The 22,603-nt window shown below is 40.1% G+C and overlaps 1 protein-coding gene across 2 annotated transcripts; it reads left to right on the forward strand.

Annotated features, from left to right (window-relative positions):
• Positions 1 to 685: 685 nt before the first annotated feature.
• On the forward strand, positions 686 to 21,623 carry BEND3 (BEN domain containing 3). Of its 2 annotated transcripts, none has more exons than XM_067293908.1 (4): positions 686 to 878; positions 10,904 to 10,948; positions 11,418 to 11,641; positions 16,691 to 21,623. In XM_067293908.1, the coding sequence occupies exons 2-4, from the start codon at positions 10,915 to 10,917 to the stop codon at positions 18,941 to 18,943; spliced, it is 2,511 nt and encodes an 836-aa protein (XP_067150009.1). In that variant the 5' UTR covers positions 686 to 878; positions 10,904 to 10,914; the 3' UTR covers positions 18,944 to 21,623. The 2 variants fall into 2 exon arrangements, with proteins under 2 accessions (XP_067150009.1, XP_067150010.1); XM_067293909.1 differs by lacking the exon at positions 686 to 878 and adding an exon at positions 10,226 to 10,251 and having other exon boundaries at positions 11,421 to 11,641.
• Positions 21,624 to 22,603: the final 980 nt, after the last annotated feature.

Genomic DNA, 22,603 nt, shown 5'->3' on the forward strand with positions numbered 1-22,603 from the left:
GAACGGCCGTTGGCCTCACGCGCGCCGCCCCCGGCGAGTCCGCGTGGCCACGTGCTCGCCGCTTCCCGTCGCCGGCCATGGCCACGCGGTGGGTGGGGGCCGCCCGCCCGGCGGGGGCACCGGCCCGCCGGCCCCCATCTCCCGCCCGCCCGGCAGCCGCTCGGCCCCCAGCCCGGGGGGCGCAAGCGCACACCCGCCCCCGCCGCCTCCCCGCGTGCCTGTGCGCGGCCGTCGCCAGGAGAAGCGCGGGCTGCTCTCGGCACGGCAGCGCCCAGGGGCGCGGGGTGCCGCGGTCGGGCAAGGGACGCGCTTCCACGCGGCGGCCGCCGCGGCAGGGCGCGCCGCGTGCCCGTGGCGCCCGACGCCGTCCCCGGGCCGGGGCCCACGTGCGGCAGGGGCGGCGCGGGGCCGTGCCCACCGGCGCTGCCCGCGGCCATGGCGCGCGGGGGACGCGGCGCGGCTCGCTCGCGCCCGGCCTTTGGGCTGCCCCCGCGCCGCCGAGTGGGCGCGCGCGCGCTCGCGAGCGCGGCAGGGGCGGGCGCGCGCGGGGTCTCCAGTGGGAGCCGCGTTCCCTGTGGCAGCGGCGGGGAGGGCGGGGGGTGGGGAGGAGGGGGGAAGAGGAGGGGGGAGAGCGGCCTGCTCCTCCCCCCTCCCCTCCCGCCTCTGCCCCTGCCCCGGGGCGGCGGGTGGCGCTGGCCGCGGCGGCTTGGGGCTCAGTGTCCTTGTGCGGAAATGACACACGGTCCCGTCACGTCACGCGAGAGCGCAGCGCGCGGACCCTCGCACACAAAGAGCGGGGGGGAAGCGCGGGCACCAGCGGCGGCCGCTCCAGCCGCCCCCGCAGTCCCGGGGCTCCCGCGGCCCCGCGAGGTGCCTAGGTAAGTCCCGCCGCCGCTCCCCGGCGCAGTGGCGGGAGGGGCGCCGCTCCGCGCAGCCCGCGGCGGGCAGCGCCGCCCCGGCGACCAGGGGAGGAACGGGGAAGGGGGGGGCAGAGCGAGCGGCAGGCCCGGGGCCGGCCCCTCCCCCGGCCGCCGCGCGAGGCCCCGGCGCCGCCGCCCCTCCCCCTCCCCGTGGGGCGCGGGGCGGGCGGCCGCGGGGGGGGGCCTCTTTGTTCGTTGCTTGGAACGTTGCTATAGCGCTGCGGCTCGGGGCGCGCGACGGCGCGCGCGCGCTCGGCCCGGGTGCCTCCATCTCCGCGGCGGCGCGGGGGGAAGCAGGGGAGAGAGTGGAACGGTCACGCCGCCCTCACCTCCAGCCTCACCGCCCCCCCCCTTCCCGCGCACCGGCCACATAGATCCGCCCGGGCAGGGTTCGGACCGGAAGCGGTGGCCGCCACCGCCGCCGCGTCGGGCTCGTGGGTCTGACCGCGGAAGCGGCCCCGGCCGCCGCGTGCGGGGCGCGCGGGGCCGGCGCTACCGCAGCGCCCGCCTCGGGGCGGGGCCTGCGCGCCGCGGGCGGCTCCCACGTGGCAGGCGCTGGAGCCCGCGGGGTGCCGCGCTTCCCGCCCGCCGCCCTCTCCCCGCGCTGGGGGTGGCGGGGCCCGGCGGACGCCGCGGGGCCGCAGGACGTGTCCCCAGCGGGGACGCCGCCCGTGCCCGTGGGGAGTTCCCCAGCGCGGAGCGGGAACTTCCCTTCGCCCCCCGCGGGGTTCCCGGGCTCCTCCCGCCGCCTGCCGAAGCGGGCAGCTCTAAGCCGTGGGCAGGGGTTTGGGCTGTTAGCGTGTCTAACAGCGCGAGGGAATGCTACTCAAGTAACAGCGCGGGGGGGAACTTCCCCTGTCCGTGCGCATCCTCACCGCTGCACCGCGAGTTAGTTGTTGACAGATACTGCAAGTTTCTAGCGTAGCTGCCTGTGTGGTCCATCCCAGAGGAGTCCTATGAACGTATTCCCCTGGTAACAGCTCTGTTCAGGAGCTAAGTCGTCTTACGTGTGGCTTCACGGGAACCTTTGGAGCAGCACGTAGCCCCGTGCCTCGTAGGAAGTGAAGGCTTTGGTCAGACCCTTAGCTGATTAAAAACTGTCTTAGTAACATCAAGCTGGTGTGTCTGTGATAATTCATATCGGTTCTTGATCTGTAAAGAGTTGAGACTAGAGAAGGCCGGTGCGGGGGAATGGTCTACCTCGACCCAGATCACGCTGTGCCTTATCCTGCTCTCTCCTGCGGTATGTCTACACAGTCTTTTGTAAATAGAAGGGAATAAACTCTGAACCAGCAGAATGTGAGCCGGCTGCAGTCCAGGAGCCATGTGACTGCTTCCACATAGCGTTGACGCAGTCCCAGAGCCTTTGGGCTGGAGCGCAGATAGAGCTGGTTGCTGGCACCCATGAGAACAGTACATGCCTGACCCTTGGGGCATTCAGATGGGGAAAAGAAAAATCTTTTCCCTACTTCTGCCTAATATCTGGCCATCAGAGTCTCAGTTTACGTGGGTGATTACATCTGCTAAAACAAATAATAGCAATGTATGCAATGTATGTCGATGTATTTTTTCTATCGCACTAAATCAAGCTCAGCATTTGACTAACTACTTTTTATCTTTGTTAAGTATTTTCATAGCTTAGGTAAGTCCAGTGAGTAAAAAATAAAGGAAAGTTTAATGTAGTTTGAAGGAGATTTTAAATTATCTGTAGGACATTCAGATGGAGCAGTATTTTAAAATAATATTGAAAAATGAGGGGGGAGAGAAAGAAGCATTGGGAAGAACAATGTTCCTAATAGACTGGGGAAAACACTTAATTGGACAAATTATAGTTAATACATTGTATTACATATAGTTAATACATATAGTAGCTAATATATTGCTGAAAATAAATAGTTTAGTATTACACTGATCGCTGCAAAATGACACTGATGTTTGAGAAAGTATGGGGGACAGGTAGAGAAAATTTCAGCTATAAGCAACTTATGGGAAAACAGAGAAGCATGTTTTTTTTAAAACTGCATCTGCAGATGTAACTAAAAATAAAATTAAAAAACCCCAAATTGTGAACATGCCCTGTGAGTTCTGTTGGCAAAATGCCATTGTTAGAGGCAGGCTTCAGTCTTGAAGCTTCCTGTCCTCCTCCACAAAGCAGCAAAGGAGGTTTTCAAACTATGTTAAGTATAGGGATTTTTCTGTCCATAGGGGTAATGCTTCCAACAACATCTACTGGTTCTTTTAAAAATATTTTTTTCATAGTTTAAAAACTTGTGTTATACATGTGTTTATAGTTGTTACTTGGTTGTAATGTTTTCTAAGTTATTTAGTATTTTGCATATCAATACTGAATATCAAGAATAAATTTTATTCAAAAACTCCGTTGCTGGGTCACTAGCAGCACCCTGCTGTATTAAAATTGATTGATAGAATAGAAAACATGCTTTTGTGCTATTCTTTGTGCTGTCTTCTTGCATTTTGCTCTTTGTTCAGACAACTGAAGCAACATTCTTATTTCGGAGTTTCTTAAGATGCATAGTCAACTTGAAATCAAATATTATTTTCTCTTCTTTTTTAATTAAGGTGGTTTCAGGTACCAGACTTAACTTCCTTAACCTGCTACCTCAACCTCTCAAGTTCAAGTAACTTCACAACCCTTTTAAAAAATGTTTCTCTAGGGAAAAAAAAATCACAATTTGTAAGGATATCTGACTGAATATATACAAAGCGGTGAGGTGTACAAAACAAATAATACAGTTTTTTATTATTATTATTTCTGTGTGTTATAATAGGTTTAGGTGTTACTTTGTAGCATTAGTTGGTGAAGATGTTTCAGGCAGAAGTGCAGTACACTGACAGTGACCCTTTCTAGTTATTTGCTTATTCTAAAGATTGTGAGTATGATCGTAATGAGTATGGTGATGAGGTTTTCAACAATAAAAGGATACTTAAATAGAAAATAAGGATGTTAATAACAATACCAAGAAGTCCAGAAAAATTACTTGCATTGTTTTGGGGTTTTTTTGAGGAGGTCTTCTACAATAATTAAAGTCAAGTCACTGTCCCATTGAACTGAGCAGAAAACAAACATTGACTCTAATAAATGCATTTTAAGGCTCTGTTTTGGAGTAGTATATATGTAGTAGTTCTGTTGAATTGAATTTGAGTTGCAGTGTTTTTTTACAAATGGGGGGAATCTCATACATCCTAAGGGTAAGTGTAATTCTGAAGTTACTGAATCCAGTACTGAAGCTAGGAAGGAAAAGATCTAAATTAGTTGGCTCCCAACGGACAACCCAGACTTCTTGGTTCTCTAGGTTCCCTTCTGCTGTCCAGCAGCAGAGCCAGACACCCTGGAAAGCAGCGTGCTCCCCGAGCAGCGGGCAGCTCCTGGACAGGCTGAAAACAGGGGTGTGCCTAACGTCCGCTCTCCTTCCGGGCCCGAAAGGGCTGGTGGGATCCTCTTGAGAATGGGCATTTGCACTTATTATTTCAATGCCTTTATGTGGAGGTCCTTCTTCTAAAACATCACGCAGGACAAAGTTTCCTGGCTAGAGGTGCCCCCACCCACCGGCACTGCTCCCACTTACCCACAGCTGCCCTTGGGCTCCCCCTCGGAACCCGGCTGCTGTGATGCAAAGAAGTGGGAATTCAGAAGGCTGGAGGGAGTCAGTTACGGCTGGGGAGGCGGAAGGATCAGGCACTTGGTGCTTGACCCAGCGCGTTTCACGTGAAATACGACAGAGACCCGTAGACAAGGAGCAGAACCGTGGACACTCTACTGTCTGGTGAGTGTCCTATCTGCTAGATTAGTCATTGTCCTCTGCTAAAGATTAATAAACAATAATTATGGTTGGCTGAGGGCAGACTACACTTTAATTATCTAGTGTAATAATATTGTCATTTTCTTCCGCTAACATTGTGTTATGGGAGGGCATGTGTAAGAGAAGGAGCAACTTTTTCATGTTATTCTTAAGTATGAAGTAAAATAACAGCAGTTCGATATACAGAGCTTGTGAAATTTAGCCAATATTATCTCCTTAGAATAGCAGCTTTTTTGGTGTTCTCATCATTTACATAGCTTTACTAGGTTACCTTTACTTCAAAGAAATTGCTGTGTCTTTCACTGCATGCTGAAAGTGAGGAGATTGACCTTTTTTCCCTGTACTTTAAGGAATATTTAATGTTACTAGCAAACACACGTATCTTATCTTTTGGCCAAAACGTAGAGAACAGTTCACCTCATCAGACACACAAAAAAATCAAGTAGAATACTTTTCACTGAGGCCTGTGAGTTTTATATATGAAGCAATGTACCACCATGAGGCTATGAAAGGAATAAACATCTCATAATGCGTAATGTCTAAAAACATGTATTTTTAATAGCAGGTTCTTACAGTTGCTAATGAAGGATTAGAGACATTTCTTCCAGCCTACATGAACATATTAATATTAAAGTTTTTAGTAGATAATCTGCATTCAAGAAACAGCAGCTACACACTTAACCATGCGTTAATGAACTGAACAATACCATCTTGTGCAAGCATTTAAATTACTGAATAACAAACCCTTCTATAAAACTGGTAACAGTATTTTTTATTATATTACAGTATATTAGTTAAGATAATGATTCATTTTAATTTGTAATTATAATATGCTGTTGTGAAAATGGAATTATATTCTGTATGTGGTATGTATGCACTTTTGTACTTTTACAAGTATATAAATATATGTATACTTATGTATAATAGTCATATATAAGTAGGTATATATGTATATAAATAGTTGTAACTTGAAAATGATCAGTCGGACTTTCTTAAAGAATGATTGCGGGGGCAGAGAATTGCCTTGATCACAAGATTATTATTATGTATCATCAGCAAGACAGTGGCATTTCTGGACCTTGCTGCAAATCACAAGATCCCAAACCAAATGTGCTTAGGTCTGTTTCTTGAGTTAGACTTCAATGCTTATTTTACTTATTTGAAATAGTTTAGCTTAAAATGGAATAACACAATGCCATATGTCTAATCAGTTGTCTGCAAATAAGCTCATTATACGTTAGTTTGAAAAGAATGGTATCATCGTTTACATGTCTCTGATCGCAAATCTCGGTAATTTCATTCACTTCTCTTAGAAGAACAAAACTTTAATCATCTTAAGAAATTTGTTCTCTTTTTCTTCATCTTTTTTAACTCTTTCAGAAGTCTGAGGATATATGGTTGAGTCTAGAGGACTGAACCAAAAGGAATACTTGTGTCCTTACAGGTGACTGCTGGCATCACACTGGCCCTGTTTCATGACTCCTAGCAATTGCTCAGTACCTGGATCTGTACAGTACCAGTCTCAGCACTAGTAGCTATCAAGGCAGCTTAGATTTTTGAGACACTGAATATGCAGAAGTTATAAACTACAAATTATTTTCAGGAAGACAATTCTCAACAGATAAAACTGACAATAGAATTTAATGTTTTATTGTTTCCATTCCACAGATGGGGTCCCTTTTCAAGTACAGAGGCTGCTTTACCTCTTCTTTGATTGCTGGATTTGTCCAAGTGCTACACATCTTCCTGTTTGTCCTACATTAGATAGGTTTAGCTAATGACTGTATTAGAAACAGGCTGCCTTTAATCAAAGTCACAGCCTCTTTTGAAGAAGTGTGAGTATTAGACATTTACTTAATTTTCAGCACTCAAAGCTGTAGGATCCATAATCAGGGTTACTCTTTCTGAGTATTTTTCTCTATGCTCATGCTAAATCATGGGCGAGAAGGTATTAGATTACCTATCGTAGGCCTGTTTTGTTAGATGTTTCTAAACTGTTCACATATTTGGAATGGAGCTTTGTGCACAAGATAGAAACCAAATAATTTAACCTAGAGAAAATGCTTCTAAAATAGCTTGGTTCACAAATTAAAATATTTACAAGCAAAGCCCTAAAACTTGAAGTTTAAGGAAAGCACCATTTTTTATGTTGATAATTTGTAAAACATGAAGATTTTTTTAGTCAGTTAAGGTGGAAATACAAGAAATTTCAGCTAAAATTTAGACTTACTGGTGTTTAAGCTGCAGCTCCAATGGACTTTGTTAGGCTCCTGATTTGGCTGTTAATGTAGCTGTTGTAGGTATTTGGTATGTTTGGGAATCCTCTTCCCAAGACCTGTTTTCATAAGCAACAACTGTGTGCTGCAGCATCCACCTGTATCCCAGCCAGGTGAAGTAGCCAAGGCTGGTTGTTCCTGAGTGCGTACACTGGCAGTCGGGGCGGCAGACCCAGGTTCCCCGCTTCAGTACGAAATGTTCACCCCTGCCCGGAACTGGCTAACTGCTGTCGTGGAGGTATCATTTAGTCAGTGCTTGGCTGAGGGAGACAAATACATTTATTTTCTGTACTGGAAAAAGACATCTAAGGTAACGATGAAATATATTTGTACACTCAAAATGACAAGAAACAACTACCAGGTGTTCACTTTATTGGCTGGATTTCTTACTTGATTGCTTTTTGTACTTTCCTCCCAAGTTCTTCTAGATCTTTTTTCTCCAACTTAATTTATTTTCACTCTCTGGGCCAGAATGCTACCTCAAAAGAGATTTTGATGCTGCTACCTCTATTACTGAGGAAATAGATATTTTTCAAAAATAATGATTCACCCCAAACAGCATTTTAAATAATCCGAAATGTTTTGTCTTTAGCAAAGTTGAAATAACCAACAGATTTTAATACTAACCTTACAGAGGCAGGCATACATACAGGCTTGCATACTCTCACACACACGCACACCTTACCTGTTCTCATAGGCTCCTAATTTCTTATGGAAGTGATGGTACAATCACTCTGTTGGTATCCCTGAGTCCTCTTACTACTCACCTGTGAGCTAGTTGTAACCCAAATTTGAAGTGAGGTGGTGGTGTAAAGGAGATCATAGGTGAAGTTTCATGCAGCAGTTGAATCAAGCCAGTGGCTTACTAGTAACAAAAAGATTTTAATTCCTCCTTTACATCCCCAACCTAGTGTACATTCCTAAGTTGGACACTTGCCTTACTTTTTATCCTCTCTGAACTAGAAGAAAACTAACCCAGCAACAAAGTAGTGAATTATTTTCTGCTGGTTTAGCAAGCTGAAACGGCTCATGAAGATTAAGGTGAGCACCCATGCTTTCCGTAGGGAGCAGATGGGACTATGTGACAGGAAATTAGAGGGGCAGCAGACACTCCTGTCTCTCATCAGAAGCTGTTATATGTGCTTAATTTTCTCATAATACCTAAGTTCTTACAAATCTCACAGAGAGTATAGGCAACCAGCTAAGGAGAAATATCACTAGGCACCCAAAGGGGAAAAGGCTGGAGCTTGTGCTTTATTTGACACCAAATATAAAATCCGGTATTTCGAAGCTTCATTAGTTCTGATGCTCATTGGACCGTTTGCTTTTGATTGCATGCTGGCAGTTTTCAAATCAAAAACATAATTTCAAAATAATAAGTCTTTGTTTCAAAGGTGTGAAACAAAATGTTTTAATTTCATCTTATTTGACCTGAGTTTGGGATAGCTTTGGTTTTCATGATGTTGCATCTTTTAGAAAGTTAGCTGTTAACCAAGATATGTGCTGAGCTTTAGTTTTCACTTTTCTCCAGTTTTTATTGAGGAATGATTATTCAGATCTTCATTTATCTTTTCCTTCCAACTTGCTTGTCTTCCCTTAGAGGAATTCTCCTAAAGCATTCTTCCAATCTGAGTAGCAGCAGTAGCACTGAGTAGTGAAAAGGAGGGAAAAAAAAAATTCTGTTGTATATCCCCACCTAGATATTTTGTGTTGTCCCCTGCTCCCCCTTATTTTCTTCCCTTCTGGCTCTGTGATTACCAGTTTACCAACTTTTAGTGGTTTGCTCCAATACTGCAGTATAGGAATTGGCTTGAAAACCTAAACATTTTGATTTCCATTTGAAAATATTCTGTAGTAGGATCAGCTGATTTGCTTACTTGCACCTCAGGTGCAAAAGGATTGTGTGTCTTGTGCACTTCCGCATTTTGTGCCACATCCCTTAGAGCTAAGCCTAATACAGTGTAGTAAAGTCTAAGATCCAAAAATTGACTATCAGTGTATATGGGATATCAGGGCAAAATATGACATTTAGTGTTACATACTTTTCTTAAAGTTTAACATAGCTTTCTGATGACGCAGTAGGAAATACACTATCTTCTTGGGATTTTTCATAAAGAACTGTAATGGCTTAACCTAAGTTCATAAATAGTATTGAGTTAGTAAGACTGGGTATTGACCTTCCCCAGTACTTATCAGGTGGTTTACAGGTTGGTGTGGGCCAGTTATGTTTCACATTGGTATGTCTTTACAGAGTTTGCACAAATTTAAGTGAAGTGATTTTAGAACTGTTAAGCTGCCATAATTTGTATGTAGATCAATTCATAAATGCAAATCCTGAAGGAAGGAATTGTGTTGGATAAAAGGAGTAGATATCTAAGGGGTTTATAGTGGCTCTACATCCACCTGAAGGAGATTTTTCTGGTGGCAAAATGATGAAGACAGTTCTCTTAAGGATGCTGTTTACGAGGCTATGTATCAGGGCCATATTGAAGATGAGCGTGTCAGAGGATATTTTGGCTCCTCAAATGGTCCAGTAGGAGCAGCTTTTATAACTCCATCCATGTTTTGTTTTGTTTGGATGTGTGTGCTACCCGTCGTAGTGCTGTAGTACAAAATCTTACCCTGAATGTGAAAGAAAAAGTCACAGCTACTCAGTATTCAAGTGTTTGCAGGGTTTTTTAACAATATTTTGAGATTATTTAAAATAATTTTCTATAGAACAGTATTAGAAAGGAAGACTAAGACTAAATTTTTTATTTTTTCCAGTACAGATTCTCTCTCTCTTTTATTTCATTACAATTCCCACGCAGACGCTGTAAGTACAGTTTTGATAGATTAGTTGCTTTATTCTCTAGCTCCAGACAGAACCAGGCCCGTCTGTTTTAGTAACATTGACAAATTTCAGACCTTGGCTACAGGATAGGCACGAATAGTTGAACGAAAGCTATTTGGAAAAGGAATGTAACTGTGGAAAATGTAAAATATTCTGGGGCCAAATAAACATAATGCTGGGTGTAGATGAACATAATCAGTGTGTGACAGTTTACCAGTTGTGTCAGTTTGCAGCTGTGTACTCATGATGGCCAGTGAGATCTGATTAGGGTGTTTGCTTTGTAGATCCCCAAAAGATTTAAAATATCTTTTTATGGACATGTCCACAGATGTTTATCTCAAGTAATTTGCAAAATCAGTTTTCAGGGAAACAGAAATACAACTCAGTCTTTTATAGGAGAGGTAAGGCTAAAATCATGCTATAATAAAACAAATATTTTTTTTTCCTTACAAAAAGCATGTTTATGTTGTTTAGAGGCTATTGGCTGCCAGTAAGAAAAAAATGAGTATTAATGCAAATCTGTAGATTCCTCTGTTTTGAATTAATGCAATCCATATCAAAAGACAGGGTTTTTAACTGAAAACTTATTCCAGCATGTATATTGCACTTTACAGTGAGTTCTCCTTCAGTGATGACTTTAGATTATGACCCACAATGATAATATAAAAGCATTTGACTGTAATAAGAAGTAGGCACTTAGTACAGGGTGGAGAATTTAATGCAGATAACTTTCACCTATATATTGCCAAGGTAGTTTATTATTCTAGAGAAGGTTAAATGACTTTTATTTTTTCTCCTTATCAGAAAAAGACGTACAGTTTTAAACAAGTTCCTGGCTGTCTTACATTGTTCGCAGTATAGTTTACATGCTTGATAGGTCTATAGATGGCTGAGAAAGTCATTAAAATAATAGCTGGTTAGTACAAAAGTTCAGACTGGAAATTACCGATGGGCTGTTAATGACCAGTGGCTGTAGATTAAAAATAGTTATAAAAATATACGTCCTGATTCCAGAAAGTGCTGATACCACTTTGTTTTTGTTTTGTTCTTTAGTGAGATAGAAGATGAACTCAGCTGAAATCACTGATGATGATGAAGGTAAAATGTTATACTTTGTGTAATTTATAATCAGGCAGAAATATATATTGAATGAAAACTTTTGTAACCTGATGAAGAATGCAGCTAGATCAAGGAAAATTGTATTAATGATTTTTAAAAAGCTATCTAAAACATCCTACTGTTTTTTTTGTTCATGGTATTTTCTCCTCTATTTCCTTCCTCCCACTCCAAAAAACCCTTCTTCCTACCGTAACTTTATTTATTTATACTTTCAACTCTTCTTTGGGGAAGACAATGGCATTTACTAGATGTTTGTATGGTTCCTTGCATAATAAAAAATTGACTTTGGGGTGGCCTTAACATACACTTATTATATAAGTGATAAAAAATAGTTATGTTGTTCAAAATACATTTTCGTAAAAAGAAACAAAGCACAAAAGATTGTTTTAAGGGTATCATGGTTTTCTGGAGAGAGTGCTTTATAATTCTAAACCTTCTCTTTTTCCAGTAGAAATTCCTAAAAAAGATATTGTGAAAGTAGAAACAGAAAACGAAGATGAAGCTCTAGACTGCTCGGTAACATCCAGATCTTCTGAGAAACACTCACTGGATGGCGCAGTTGCTTGCCTACAGGAATCCAACAAACGGAAACAGACCTCACTTGGTTGTGATGGTTCAGGGAGCCAGCAAGATGTCTTACCCTGTGTGAAGAAAAGACGCTTTGCACAAGAGGTGACTTCTCTATACACAGCTCTGATTTTTCTGTTCACATCTTGTAGGCTAAATTTATTGCTGTTATAGGCAAAATGCAAGTCACTTAACTAGTTTTACACTAGTAATGAGTTAGAGTCAAGTATAGCTAATCTTGACCCAGTCTGCACACATTACTTGTCTGGATAATTCTTTAAATGATGTGGGAGCTGTCATATTTAAGAAACACATTTATAGGTTCATTTACTCATTTGGAAGTTTTTTTGTTGTCTTTCATAGAACATAGGAACAGGTAGTGGTTTGGATTAACTAAGTTTGACTGATTATAGTCCCTCTCATGTCACACAGTCCTTGGATATTCAGTGGGAGAAATAGGGCTGTAACTTTGCCATCTATGAAACGGATTTTGATGACAGTGAGACAGGTATGAATGTACATATTGACTGAAAGATAAAAATGCAGGGATGCAGAAGATTTCAACAGATCAAGAATGGAAGGTATTACAACTTCTGAACTGGTGCAACATCCCAGTTGTGACAATCCAGACATTTGTCTAACCAGTGAAGGAGATTCCATAATCTTTTCAGTTATCCTGTTCTAGTGTTTCACCTCTCTAGCAATTGGAGATGATTTCATTAATCTTTGTTGAAACTGAGAAGATTTCTCTTTGTCCTTGTTCCTTTCAGTAGGGAAAGCAATGATCATCTTTTCCTGAAAAAACAGTCTTCTGCACATGGGAAAATTGCTGTAATATTGTCCACCCTCAGGCATCCCTTTTCTAGACTAAAATTCCATTTCCTCTGCTTTTTTTCAGGAGTCACCATAAACCTTATATTTTTGTTGTTCTCTTTAGGATGCCTGAAAGGGTAATGTCCAGTCTTGGGTAGTCACATCTCTTCTAATACCCTGTAGAGTGGTATAAACCTTATATTTTGTTGTTCTCTTTGCAGCTCCTGAAAGGGTAGAGTCCAGTCTTCAGTAGTGACATCTCTTCTAACACCCCGTAGAACAGTATAATGACCTCCTGTTTTTATGCTCAGCACTTCATTAAAATAACCTAGATTCGAATTCATCCTCTTTTGAATAACTTCAAGCCCTGGGTTATATTTAGTTTATGACCTACTCTAATGCACATATCCTTTTCTGCTGTTCTGCTGCCTAGCCAGTTATTCCATGTTGTATTTATTTGTGCATTTCATTTTTCCTTTCTAGCCATAGCTGTTCATACTTGTTTTTCTTGACTTCTATCTCTCTGGCTTCTGGGGGCTCTGGTTTTTATCCCTGAATGTGCGTGGTAGGTAGGCTTTAACCTTTTAAGCCTGTTTCTTTCTTTTTTCCTTTCTCTTTTTATTTTTATGATTGTTTTACTTTAACTGGGATTCCTTTGAATTTTACTGTTTGCTTGTAATACATTTTTAAATTTATTTGAAATGAATTGTAACCTTAGATTTGTAATAAGATCAGAAGGTGAACCAATAACAGTGATGAAAATTCATTCTTGACTGACCCCGGTGAATCAACATCTTTAAATAACATGGTTAAATAATCAACCAGAAACAGTCCTCCATAACTTTAAAAAAAGTTAACTGTTTTTCTAGTACCGGTATTTTATTTTAGTTGATGACTTCAAACTATTTCTGTTTGTAAACAAAGGACAAAATATTAATTATTTTTGACAATGTTGTCCTTGTAGTATATTTACGGCATGTCACACGGGCATCCGTGTATGCTGCCATAAGCACAGCTGTATTGTTTATTGTATGGCTATACTATTAGTCTGGTGATTATATTACTAAGTGATTTCCTATCAGAAAACTTTTCACAATTCTTTGTCATTCTGTCACTTAATAACCAGGAATTGTTTTTTCTCTGAATTTCTAAAAACAATTTCCCATTTAGAAGATGGTAAGTTTTGAAAATTTCTATGCAAAAGTCACTTCTGAATTGTCATGTGGTTGACTGAAATCTTTTTTTTTGCTCATATATTTATTCTGCTTTACTTGTGTGCTAGAATATTATGTTCTGCATTCTTACAGATATTTGGACTTTTTTCTAAAAAAAATTAAAAAAATCATAAAATACCTGAACTTTAATACTCAGCAGAGCAATGACTAAACAACTTTTTAAAACTTGGCTTAGAATCCTGAGAGATAATGCGAGAGATTATTTCACAATAAATGATATTGGTCAATGTTTACCAAATACTGCATTTCATAAATGTTCAAAAATATATATAATATAAAAACTTGCTATGAAAATGTAATATAAAAAGCAGCATTGTCTTATGTACATTGAGTCTTATACAACAATCTCTCTGCTAATTTTTTGATAGTGCATTAAGACTGATCATCTTAAATGGGTGTAGTATTATTTGAAATACATCTTTGTTTAAAGACAATGCCTTTAAAAGTTATTGAAAATTAATGAAAAAATTTTAAATACAGTTTCATTTTAGGATTTATCAAAAGCCTTTTATGTATGCTGTGGATAGTGCTGTTCCCAGCTAAAAACTGTATAGAGACAAGATAATTAGGAGCAGAAGGGAAAGAAAAGGATCTGAAAAAAAAGCATCTGAAATAGAAAATGCTTAAATATAGGCCCAGATGTGTTATCATCTGTTAGTCAAACATTGACTATGTATGTGTTTCTGAAATGCAGATACCCAGATCCCTCCCACAACCAGATCCAAACATTGTGAGCTGCATCAGTAAAAGGGCAGAAGTGTTGCTGCCCTTACAGCAGAGATTTGTCATAATTCTTAGCTTAAGCACTTATTTTCTTTCAGAGAGCCATATCCAAACCTGAGAATAAAAACTTTCAGAATATTCACTTTTTAAGTGCAATAAGATACTTAAGATGATGAATTCATGCTGTTTGATACACATTCTAGTATTGCTTTGTCCTGGTTCTGTGTCTGAGCTGTACATTAATAGAAGTTACCCTCAGATTGCCATGTTTTATTATATAATTAAATAGGAAAAAATATGACAAAACCTGAAGAGGACTAAAAGACCATTGGTGACCTATAGCAAGCTGTTTAATAAGGAATGAACTGAAATCATACCTATATTGCTTTCTTTATTGGCAGTGGAGATTGTCATGGTCTGCTGTGAGGTGATGACTATTTAGGGAAGCTAAATTTTCACCTGGCTGTACCACTCTTTCTCCACTGACACATATAGGTGCTCTGCGGTAGCTACAGTTCCAGTGTAGGGGCTTAAAATTAAGTGTGAGAAATTTGGATCACAGTCTGTTTACAATTGAGTCTCTTGTCTTTGGGTAATTTACAGGTCCCGAGCAGCTGATTTAGTTAAGGTATATCATACCACTTGCTGTGGTAAAAGTCACTCTGTAATAGTTGGTGGCATTCCAGAGTTCAGGTTTCTCGCTGTCTTCATATCAATTGTACTTTAAGCTGAGCAGGACTGGAGATGCAGCCTCCTAAATGGGACCTCAACCTCAAGAGTCCTAAGCACCACTGTTAGTAAGGATTCTGCACACTCTGAGAGAGATACTGTCTTTATGTTACGCTCTCATTTATCATCTGTCCATCTACACAGCTTTGAGTGTACACCTGTTTTCGTGTGTGGGGTTGTACTGGTGTGAATGAGAGCAGAGCTCAGAAACACAGTTTCAATGTAATTGAGCATGTTGGTCCCTAAACTTGGAGCAGAATCCAGCTTGTTCTGTTTCAGCCTCTTTTGGGTCTGTATTGCTTTAGAAATTAAAAAGTAATCAAATTCATTTTGTCACTGGAGTAAGCAGATGCCAAGTGTAGTGACTACACACAGGGACCAGATTAATTTCATGTGTTACGGTTTTGTTTTTCAGAAAGGAACCTTCTGAAAGGAGCCTTTCAGAAAGCTTCTCATTGTAGGATGTATTGGGCTCTTCACTGGAATTTCAAATTGCTTATGCCTCTTAGCTGAGACCTTAAGTCTGTGTTTCATTTATTTTAATATTTGAATGCAAATTCTGTATTTTTTTTATCTAATTAATGTTGTGTGGAACAAGCCAAGAGATATGTTTCAGTATGGTCTCAGAAATCTGTGAGTGTTTTCTCATGTTTGAATTCTGTATGTTGGATTTTGATTTTGTTGTATCTACTTAACTTCCTAAGAATTATTTGCAATATCCATGTGTTTGCAAAAAAAAAAAAGAAAAATCCCAAACCGTAAATATTTACTGTAAGTTGATAAAATGCTTGCTTCAGATTTCAAACAATGAGGAAGAGTTAGAAAATGATTGAGAACATGAGTTTCTTAAGAACTTAGTGCTGTTTTTTATAGAAACCATTTAGAAAATGAGAAATCCAGTGAATCTACACTTCCTTGCCTTTCAGAAATAAAGAAATCTTAGACTCCCCTTTTTAAAAAGACAATATCAAGATACTATGTTTTAGGTTTTTATTGTTTGAATTGAATAATATTTTAATTTTACTCATTCTCAGAAACCTGTTCAGGAGTTGTACAACGTTGTAAAGATAAAAATAGCTATATAAACCTTTCACATCAGAAAGAAGAGAATAAGCATAATTTTGGTGTCTGATAGCCTTGGTAGTGTTTTCAAAAGCTAACCTAAAGAGAATGTTGAAACATTAAATGCAGTTGGTGGAGGCAGTGGCAAGGTCACAGGACTAGGAGTCAGAAAATCTAGATTCTATTCTTGACTCTGTTGCTGACTTGTTGCCACCCAAGTTCTCTGCAGCCCAAGATCCTCATATGCAATGTGGAGGATAATGACACTTAATTTGGGAGAGTATTTAGAGCTCTGTGGGGTAAAAGTGTTTAGGATTATAGTTGCATTTCTATACTATGGGGAAAGCCATGAACCAACACAAAAAACAATGAAATGAAACAAAACAAAAAAACCCTAAACAATACTTTACTGTATTTTTAATTGATTTTTTTTTTCTAATGCATTTATTAATTTGATATATGTAACACAATTAAGTCCTCTGGAGAAAATTTGGCAGTGCATATTTATGTAATGATACCTGCTTAAGAGGCACACATTTATAGCTAATATTTTTAAGGCAGTTTTACTAATACAGTATTTATTCATTCAAAGGGCCCCCATTCAAACATGAAGAACAGAGACACTGGCTCACCCACTCAGGTAAATACAGAGCAGCCAAACAAGAACAAGAATCCTAATATAACATGGCTCTGTGAAGAAGAACCTTTCAGTGACATAACCACTCCATCTTATAAAAAACCTCTCTATGGCATCTCACACAAAATTACAGAGAAGAAGAACCCACCAGGAACAGAGCAGTTTGCTGCTTACGATTTGTTTGAAAAAATCAGTCCCAGCAGTCCCTCGCATCTTCGAACTTTGAATGATCAGCGCAAAAGAGACTCTGCTGCAACCATTGCTGTAACAACTGCCACCACAGATTCTGATCCAAATATATATTCTTTGATACAGAAAATGTTTTACACACTTAACACCCTCAATTCCAATATGACCCAGCTTCACAGCAAAGTTGACCTGTTGTCTCTGGAGGTTAGCCGAATTAAGAAGCAAGTCAGTCCAGCAGAGTCAGTTGCAGAGTTCAAGCCTCCTCCTGAGTACCAGCTGACTTCTGCAGAGCTCAAACAAATCATGGATCAAAGCACATCAGGTGGAGACTTAGCCTGCCGGTTACTAGTGCAGCTCTTCCCAGAGCTCTTCAACGATGATGAATTCAACAGAAACTGCAGTGCATGCGGCTTTCTCAACAAAAGGAAACTTGAGTCTCTTCATCTGCAGCTTATCCGTAACTATGTGGAAGTTTGTTATCCTTCTGTGAAGAATACAGCTGTGTGGCAGGTGGAGTGTTTGCCTCAAGTCAATGATTTTTTCAATAGATTTTGGGCCCAAAGGGAGATGGAAAATAGTCAACAGAATGTGCAATCATCCAGTTTTTATGAGACTGAACAGGTAGAATCCTCTCATTTTATTGAGGATAAAGAGCAGGAAGAAGCTCTGTCCTTGGACAGGAGTAGTGTCATTGCCTCAGATTACGTTCTGGATGCTCAGGATCTCAATGAATTTTTAGATGAAGCTTCTTCTCCTGGGGAATTTTCTGTTTTTTTGTTACACAGATTGTTTCCAGAGCTCTTTGACCACAGAAAATTAGCTGAAAGGTACAGCTGCTATGGAGACTCTGGGAAGCAACTGCTGGATCCTCATCGGCTTCAGATAATCCGTAGGTACACTGAAATTTACTTTCCAGATGTGCAAGAAGAAGAAGCCTGGTTGCAGCAATGTGTCCAGCGAATAAACGATGAGCTTGAGAATATGTATATGGATGGAAGTGAATGTGATCAAATGAGAGATGACTGTTACGATTCCTCTAGTTTACCGGATGATGTATCAATCATAAAAGTTGAAGACAGTTTTGAATATGAAAAACCTGGTAGGCGCTCAAAAAAAATCTGGCTTGTACCCATAGACTTTGACAAACTTGACTTTCCCCCTCCAGATTTTGATGTTCCTGTCCCAGATTACCTGTTGAACAAAGAGCAGATTAAAAACATATATGAAAGCAGTCTTTCTATAGGCAACTTCGCCTCTCGATTGCTTGTTCTCTTATTCCCTGAACTGTTTACCCATGAGAACTTAAGGAAGCAATACAACTGTAGCGGATCTTTAGGCAAGAAACAGCTAGATCCCACTAGAATTAAATTAATTCGACATTATGTGCAGATACTGTACCCGAGAGCAAAGAACGACAGAGTGTGGACATTGGAATTTGTTGGGAAGCTCGACGAGAGGTGTCGGCGAAGAGACACTGAACAAAGACGCACGTACCAACAGCAACGGAAAGTCCATGTGCCAGGGCCTGAGCGGAGAGAATTTCTTAGCTATGCAATAAACCCAGAAAGATTCAGAGAAGAATTTGAAGGGCCACCACTACCACCCGAAAGAAGCAGCAAGGATTTTTGCAAGATACCACTTGATGAACTCGTAGTTCCTAATCCAGACTTCCCTGTGCCTTCTCTGTATTTGCTGTCTGATAAGGAGGTAAGAGAGATAGTACAGCAGAGCCTTTCAGTTGGAAACTTTGCTGCCCGGCTTCTTGTAAGACTCTTTCCAGAACTCTTTACTCCAGAGAATCTCAGACTGCAATATAACCATTCAGGTGCTTGTAACAAAAAACAGCTCGATCCCATCAGACTGAGACTGATCCGTCATTACGTGGAAGCAGTTTACCCCGTGGAGAAAATGGAAGAAGTGTGGCATTATGAATGTATACCGAGCATTGATGAAAGATGCCGGCGTCCTAACAGGAAAAAGTGTGATATACTGAAAAAGGCAAAGAAAGCAAAAAAGTGACTGGCTCTTGAAATTCCTAAGACTTTGACCACTAAATTATTTGTCAGGATTACACTTTGTTTTAGACCTCCCTGAGGGGCCTGTCAGGAGCTGAGGGCGCTCAGCAGCTAGGACAGTTAGGCACTAAGATTGTTGCTTTTTAATGTGTGTGTTGCATATACATGGGCACTGCAGCAGTGGGGAGTGGCTTACTACATTTGTACATGGATAAAGATCATAAGTCATCAGTGACAGAGCTATTAATGACTCATTAAGAACATGACTTTCACTAGTGCAAATACATGTATTAAAACTGTATTATTCCACTCCCCATTTCTGCATCTTCCTTTTTTATCACTTTCTAATAACAAAGATTTTTTTTAAATACATCATTGTGCTCTTCAGGGGCAGTTTTTCATTATACCCTTATAAACAGGCATGTTAGTTAATTGAAAGTTTGAAGTTTAACCTTCATTTAAATTTACAAGTTTCACAGTTTTTGAAAGTGCCATGTTCATTGGAATAGCAGTCTTTGCTTCTACAGTAATTGCAGTTATACGCTATTTTTGTTCTTGATGATACTGAGATACTGAAAATAATAATACTGTGTCAAAAATGGGTCAGAATGGTATACTTTCCATTTTTAACTGTTACCCATGTTTTATTTCTATAAATAAGAAGTGAACTATTATAGTTATGAATTGAGACTTGAGAATAGACACAATGTAAATGTTTTTCTGCATTGACACCACAAGCTTAATCCCACCCCCGTGATTTTTATTTTGTTGTGTTCAGCATCACTGCTGGCACGATTAAGGATGGCTTGTCTGAGCAAAGCTAGCAGAGCACCCCCAAGCCTCTAGCCTTGGAAGGTAGTGCCATTGCCTGCTGGTCACTCTATTTGTAAAATAGCAGAGACAACAAAAAAAACAAAAGACTTGAAACAAGAACTTAAAAAAAGTTTAGACCTTACTCTCTATCAAAATTACTATTCCAAAGTTTTCCAGTATTAATATTTAATTTATGTAAGAAGTACATGCAAAGATTGTTTTTGTGATGGAATGAAGTGTTGCAGGGTCCCCACTTATGAGCTATGGTAATGTAACTCATTCTTTGCATAAATGCAGCACTCTCTGGATTTTTCAGGTGTAGGGATATGTGAACTCCTTCCTTTATCCAGACTGATTTAGTGCAATTAATAGGTATGTGGAGGCATAACAGCATAACTTAGGTTCACATGATCAAGTTTGCATCCTTAATATGTTTGCTCATAACCAAGACCACCAGGAAGCCAGTGTGACTTTGCTGTATGATTTATTCACTGGAGAGTGCTGCTTAAAAATTAGTTTTCCTCTTCTTTTTATACTGATGTATATGGTGAGAGAGAGAGTCAGGCCTTCACTTTTAGGTCAGTAAAGACAGCGATTGCTTAACACCGTCTCTGGAAAGCCTTGGAGTAATTGTTGATGTTCTCTGTGGTCCTTTTTTTGTTGTTTGCTTAGATGGCTCATAGTATCAAATTTTAAGTCAGCTCCAGTGTAATTTTCTATTTTAGCATTTGTAAGAAAGTACAAAATAGTTGATATTTTTACTTCAGAATTTTAGAATTTATTGTTCTTAGAATCATATTGATCCCTCCTTTTAAAAAAACAAAAAACAAAACATTTTTTCCTAATGACAAGAATTAGCAGAAGTGTGTTATGTTAAAGCAGGAGTAAATCATAATAGATAGTAGCATTTGCTCATTTTCCCCATATTCTAGCAACATTCTCAAAGAATGTACGAAGAAAGTCATGAATGTACTAAATAATACGCTGATACTGTTTAAATCCATTTAAATGTTTCCTGTTGGCTTAAATAATAGTAGACCATGCACAAAATGGATATCAGAGCAAATATGGGTATAATAAAATGAAAAGATGTTACCAAAGATAAAGAACTGATACCATGTCTGCATCTTATCTTTCATTTTAGTGCATAAATTTAGCAACTTGAATGTATCAGAAACACAGACTTTTTTTTGTAATTGTATGCTATCCAGCACCTCTGTGAACTTTTTTACATGCACTTTTATGGGAGATATAAAATGATGATAGAAAACAGTAACAGCCTCTTAATTTGGTGTTGCAAATGGCTGACCAGAAGGTAACAAATGTGAAGTGCAGATTTTCTCTATAATTTACGTTTACTTATCTTAATGTCAAATGTGTTTTACGGCTAAGTGATATTAAAGCTCCCTAAAGAATTCAATATGTATTAAACTTCTGTACAATTGGCAGATGTTACTAGCTAGCATGCAAATTTGAGACATACCGGCTTTTACTGTAGATGTTGACATTTTGCAATATTTTGAATCACCCTCTCTTGACAGGTCAAAAAAATCAGTCCCTTCATATTACTAAGTAGTGAAAAAATGATTTTCACCTTTTAAAATGACATTTTCAAAACTGGGTATAGAAAGATCCTCATTGTTTTTTCTCTTAACTTCTAATAACTGTGTACATTCCTTTTATCTCACTCCACAGTCCTTTCCTGATTCTTTTTTGATTGTATGTTTTATAACTGATAGAAAGAAAATACAGACATATGAATAGCAACATAGTTCATAAAGAAAGCTCTTGCAGTGCGTCTGAAGTACGGCCACTTCATCCAGTTTGTCAGCCTTGTAAATAAATTAAAGGTATATTATTTTCATACAAGAGGAACGTTGTCTGGTGTTTGCTTGAGTAGAGTTACACAAACAGTAATCTTTTTCCTATAAAGTCTGTTACTGAGATCTGAGATAACCTTAGCCAGGCAGACTGAATACATAAATAAAAATACCCTAGTTTGTTGCAACCATTTAGAAGAATTTTTCCCTTTCAGAATATTCTTTTTAAAAGAACAAACTTGCTGTTTTAAAGTGAGGCTAAAATAGGAAGATTGCTAGATACTAACTGAAAATGCCTGGAACGTGTAACCATACACACACCAACTTCCTGTTAGATGAACCTTACTTTCTACTTACCAGGTCAATTAAACCTGTTAAGATGAATATCAAGTGTGTATATCTGCTCATTATAATTTAATTAAATCACCTTTTGATAAGCATTGAATAACTCGCTTCTAACAGCATCCTAAAAGAAGCGGTGCAATATATTATAGCTCTGTATTTTTGTCTTACCCATTTTACACAAATTAAAAACTTACTTAGAAGCTCTGTGAAAGATGTATAGTTACACTTCAAAGGGGAGACGAAGTGTGCATCAGAGGGTATTGCAATTGATTAGGAAGCCTGCTAACTGTATTTAACAGATATGAATTCAATGACACATTTTCAAACCAGAGAAAAATCTGTATTTGAAGTCAACCACTTTGTTATGCTAATGCATTACAGCTGCCAAAGTGTTCCATGATCCTGGAAATGTTTGTCATTGTTTTTTTCTCATCTTCAAAATGCATACAATTTATTACTAGCTGCACATTTTTTGACTCTGTCATTTGTCTCTTTTCAATCATTGTTTGATATTTGTATTATGTTATAGCAGTGAGAATGAGAGAATTGTGTGCTCAGCACTCTACAAAGGTACAGCAGGTCTAATTTTATACTGAAAGCGGCTACAAAGGTATACCAGGTCAAAGGTACACCAGTCTTAATTTTATACTGAAAGTGGCTAACGTTAATTCTGCAGTCACAAGCAG

The sequence above is a fragment of the Apteryx mantelli genome, chromosome 3 (genome assembly GCF_036417845.1).
Source record: "Apteryx mantelli isolate bAptMan1 chromosome 3, bAptMan1.hap1, whole genome shotgun sequence".
Taxonomy (NCBI): domain Eukaryota; kingdom Metazoa; phylum Chordata; class Aves; order Apterygiformes; family Apterygidae; genus Apteryx; species Apteryx mantelli.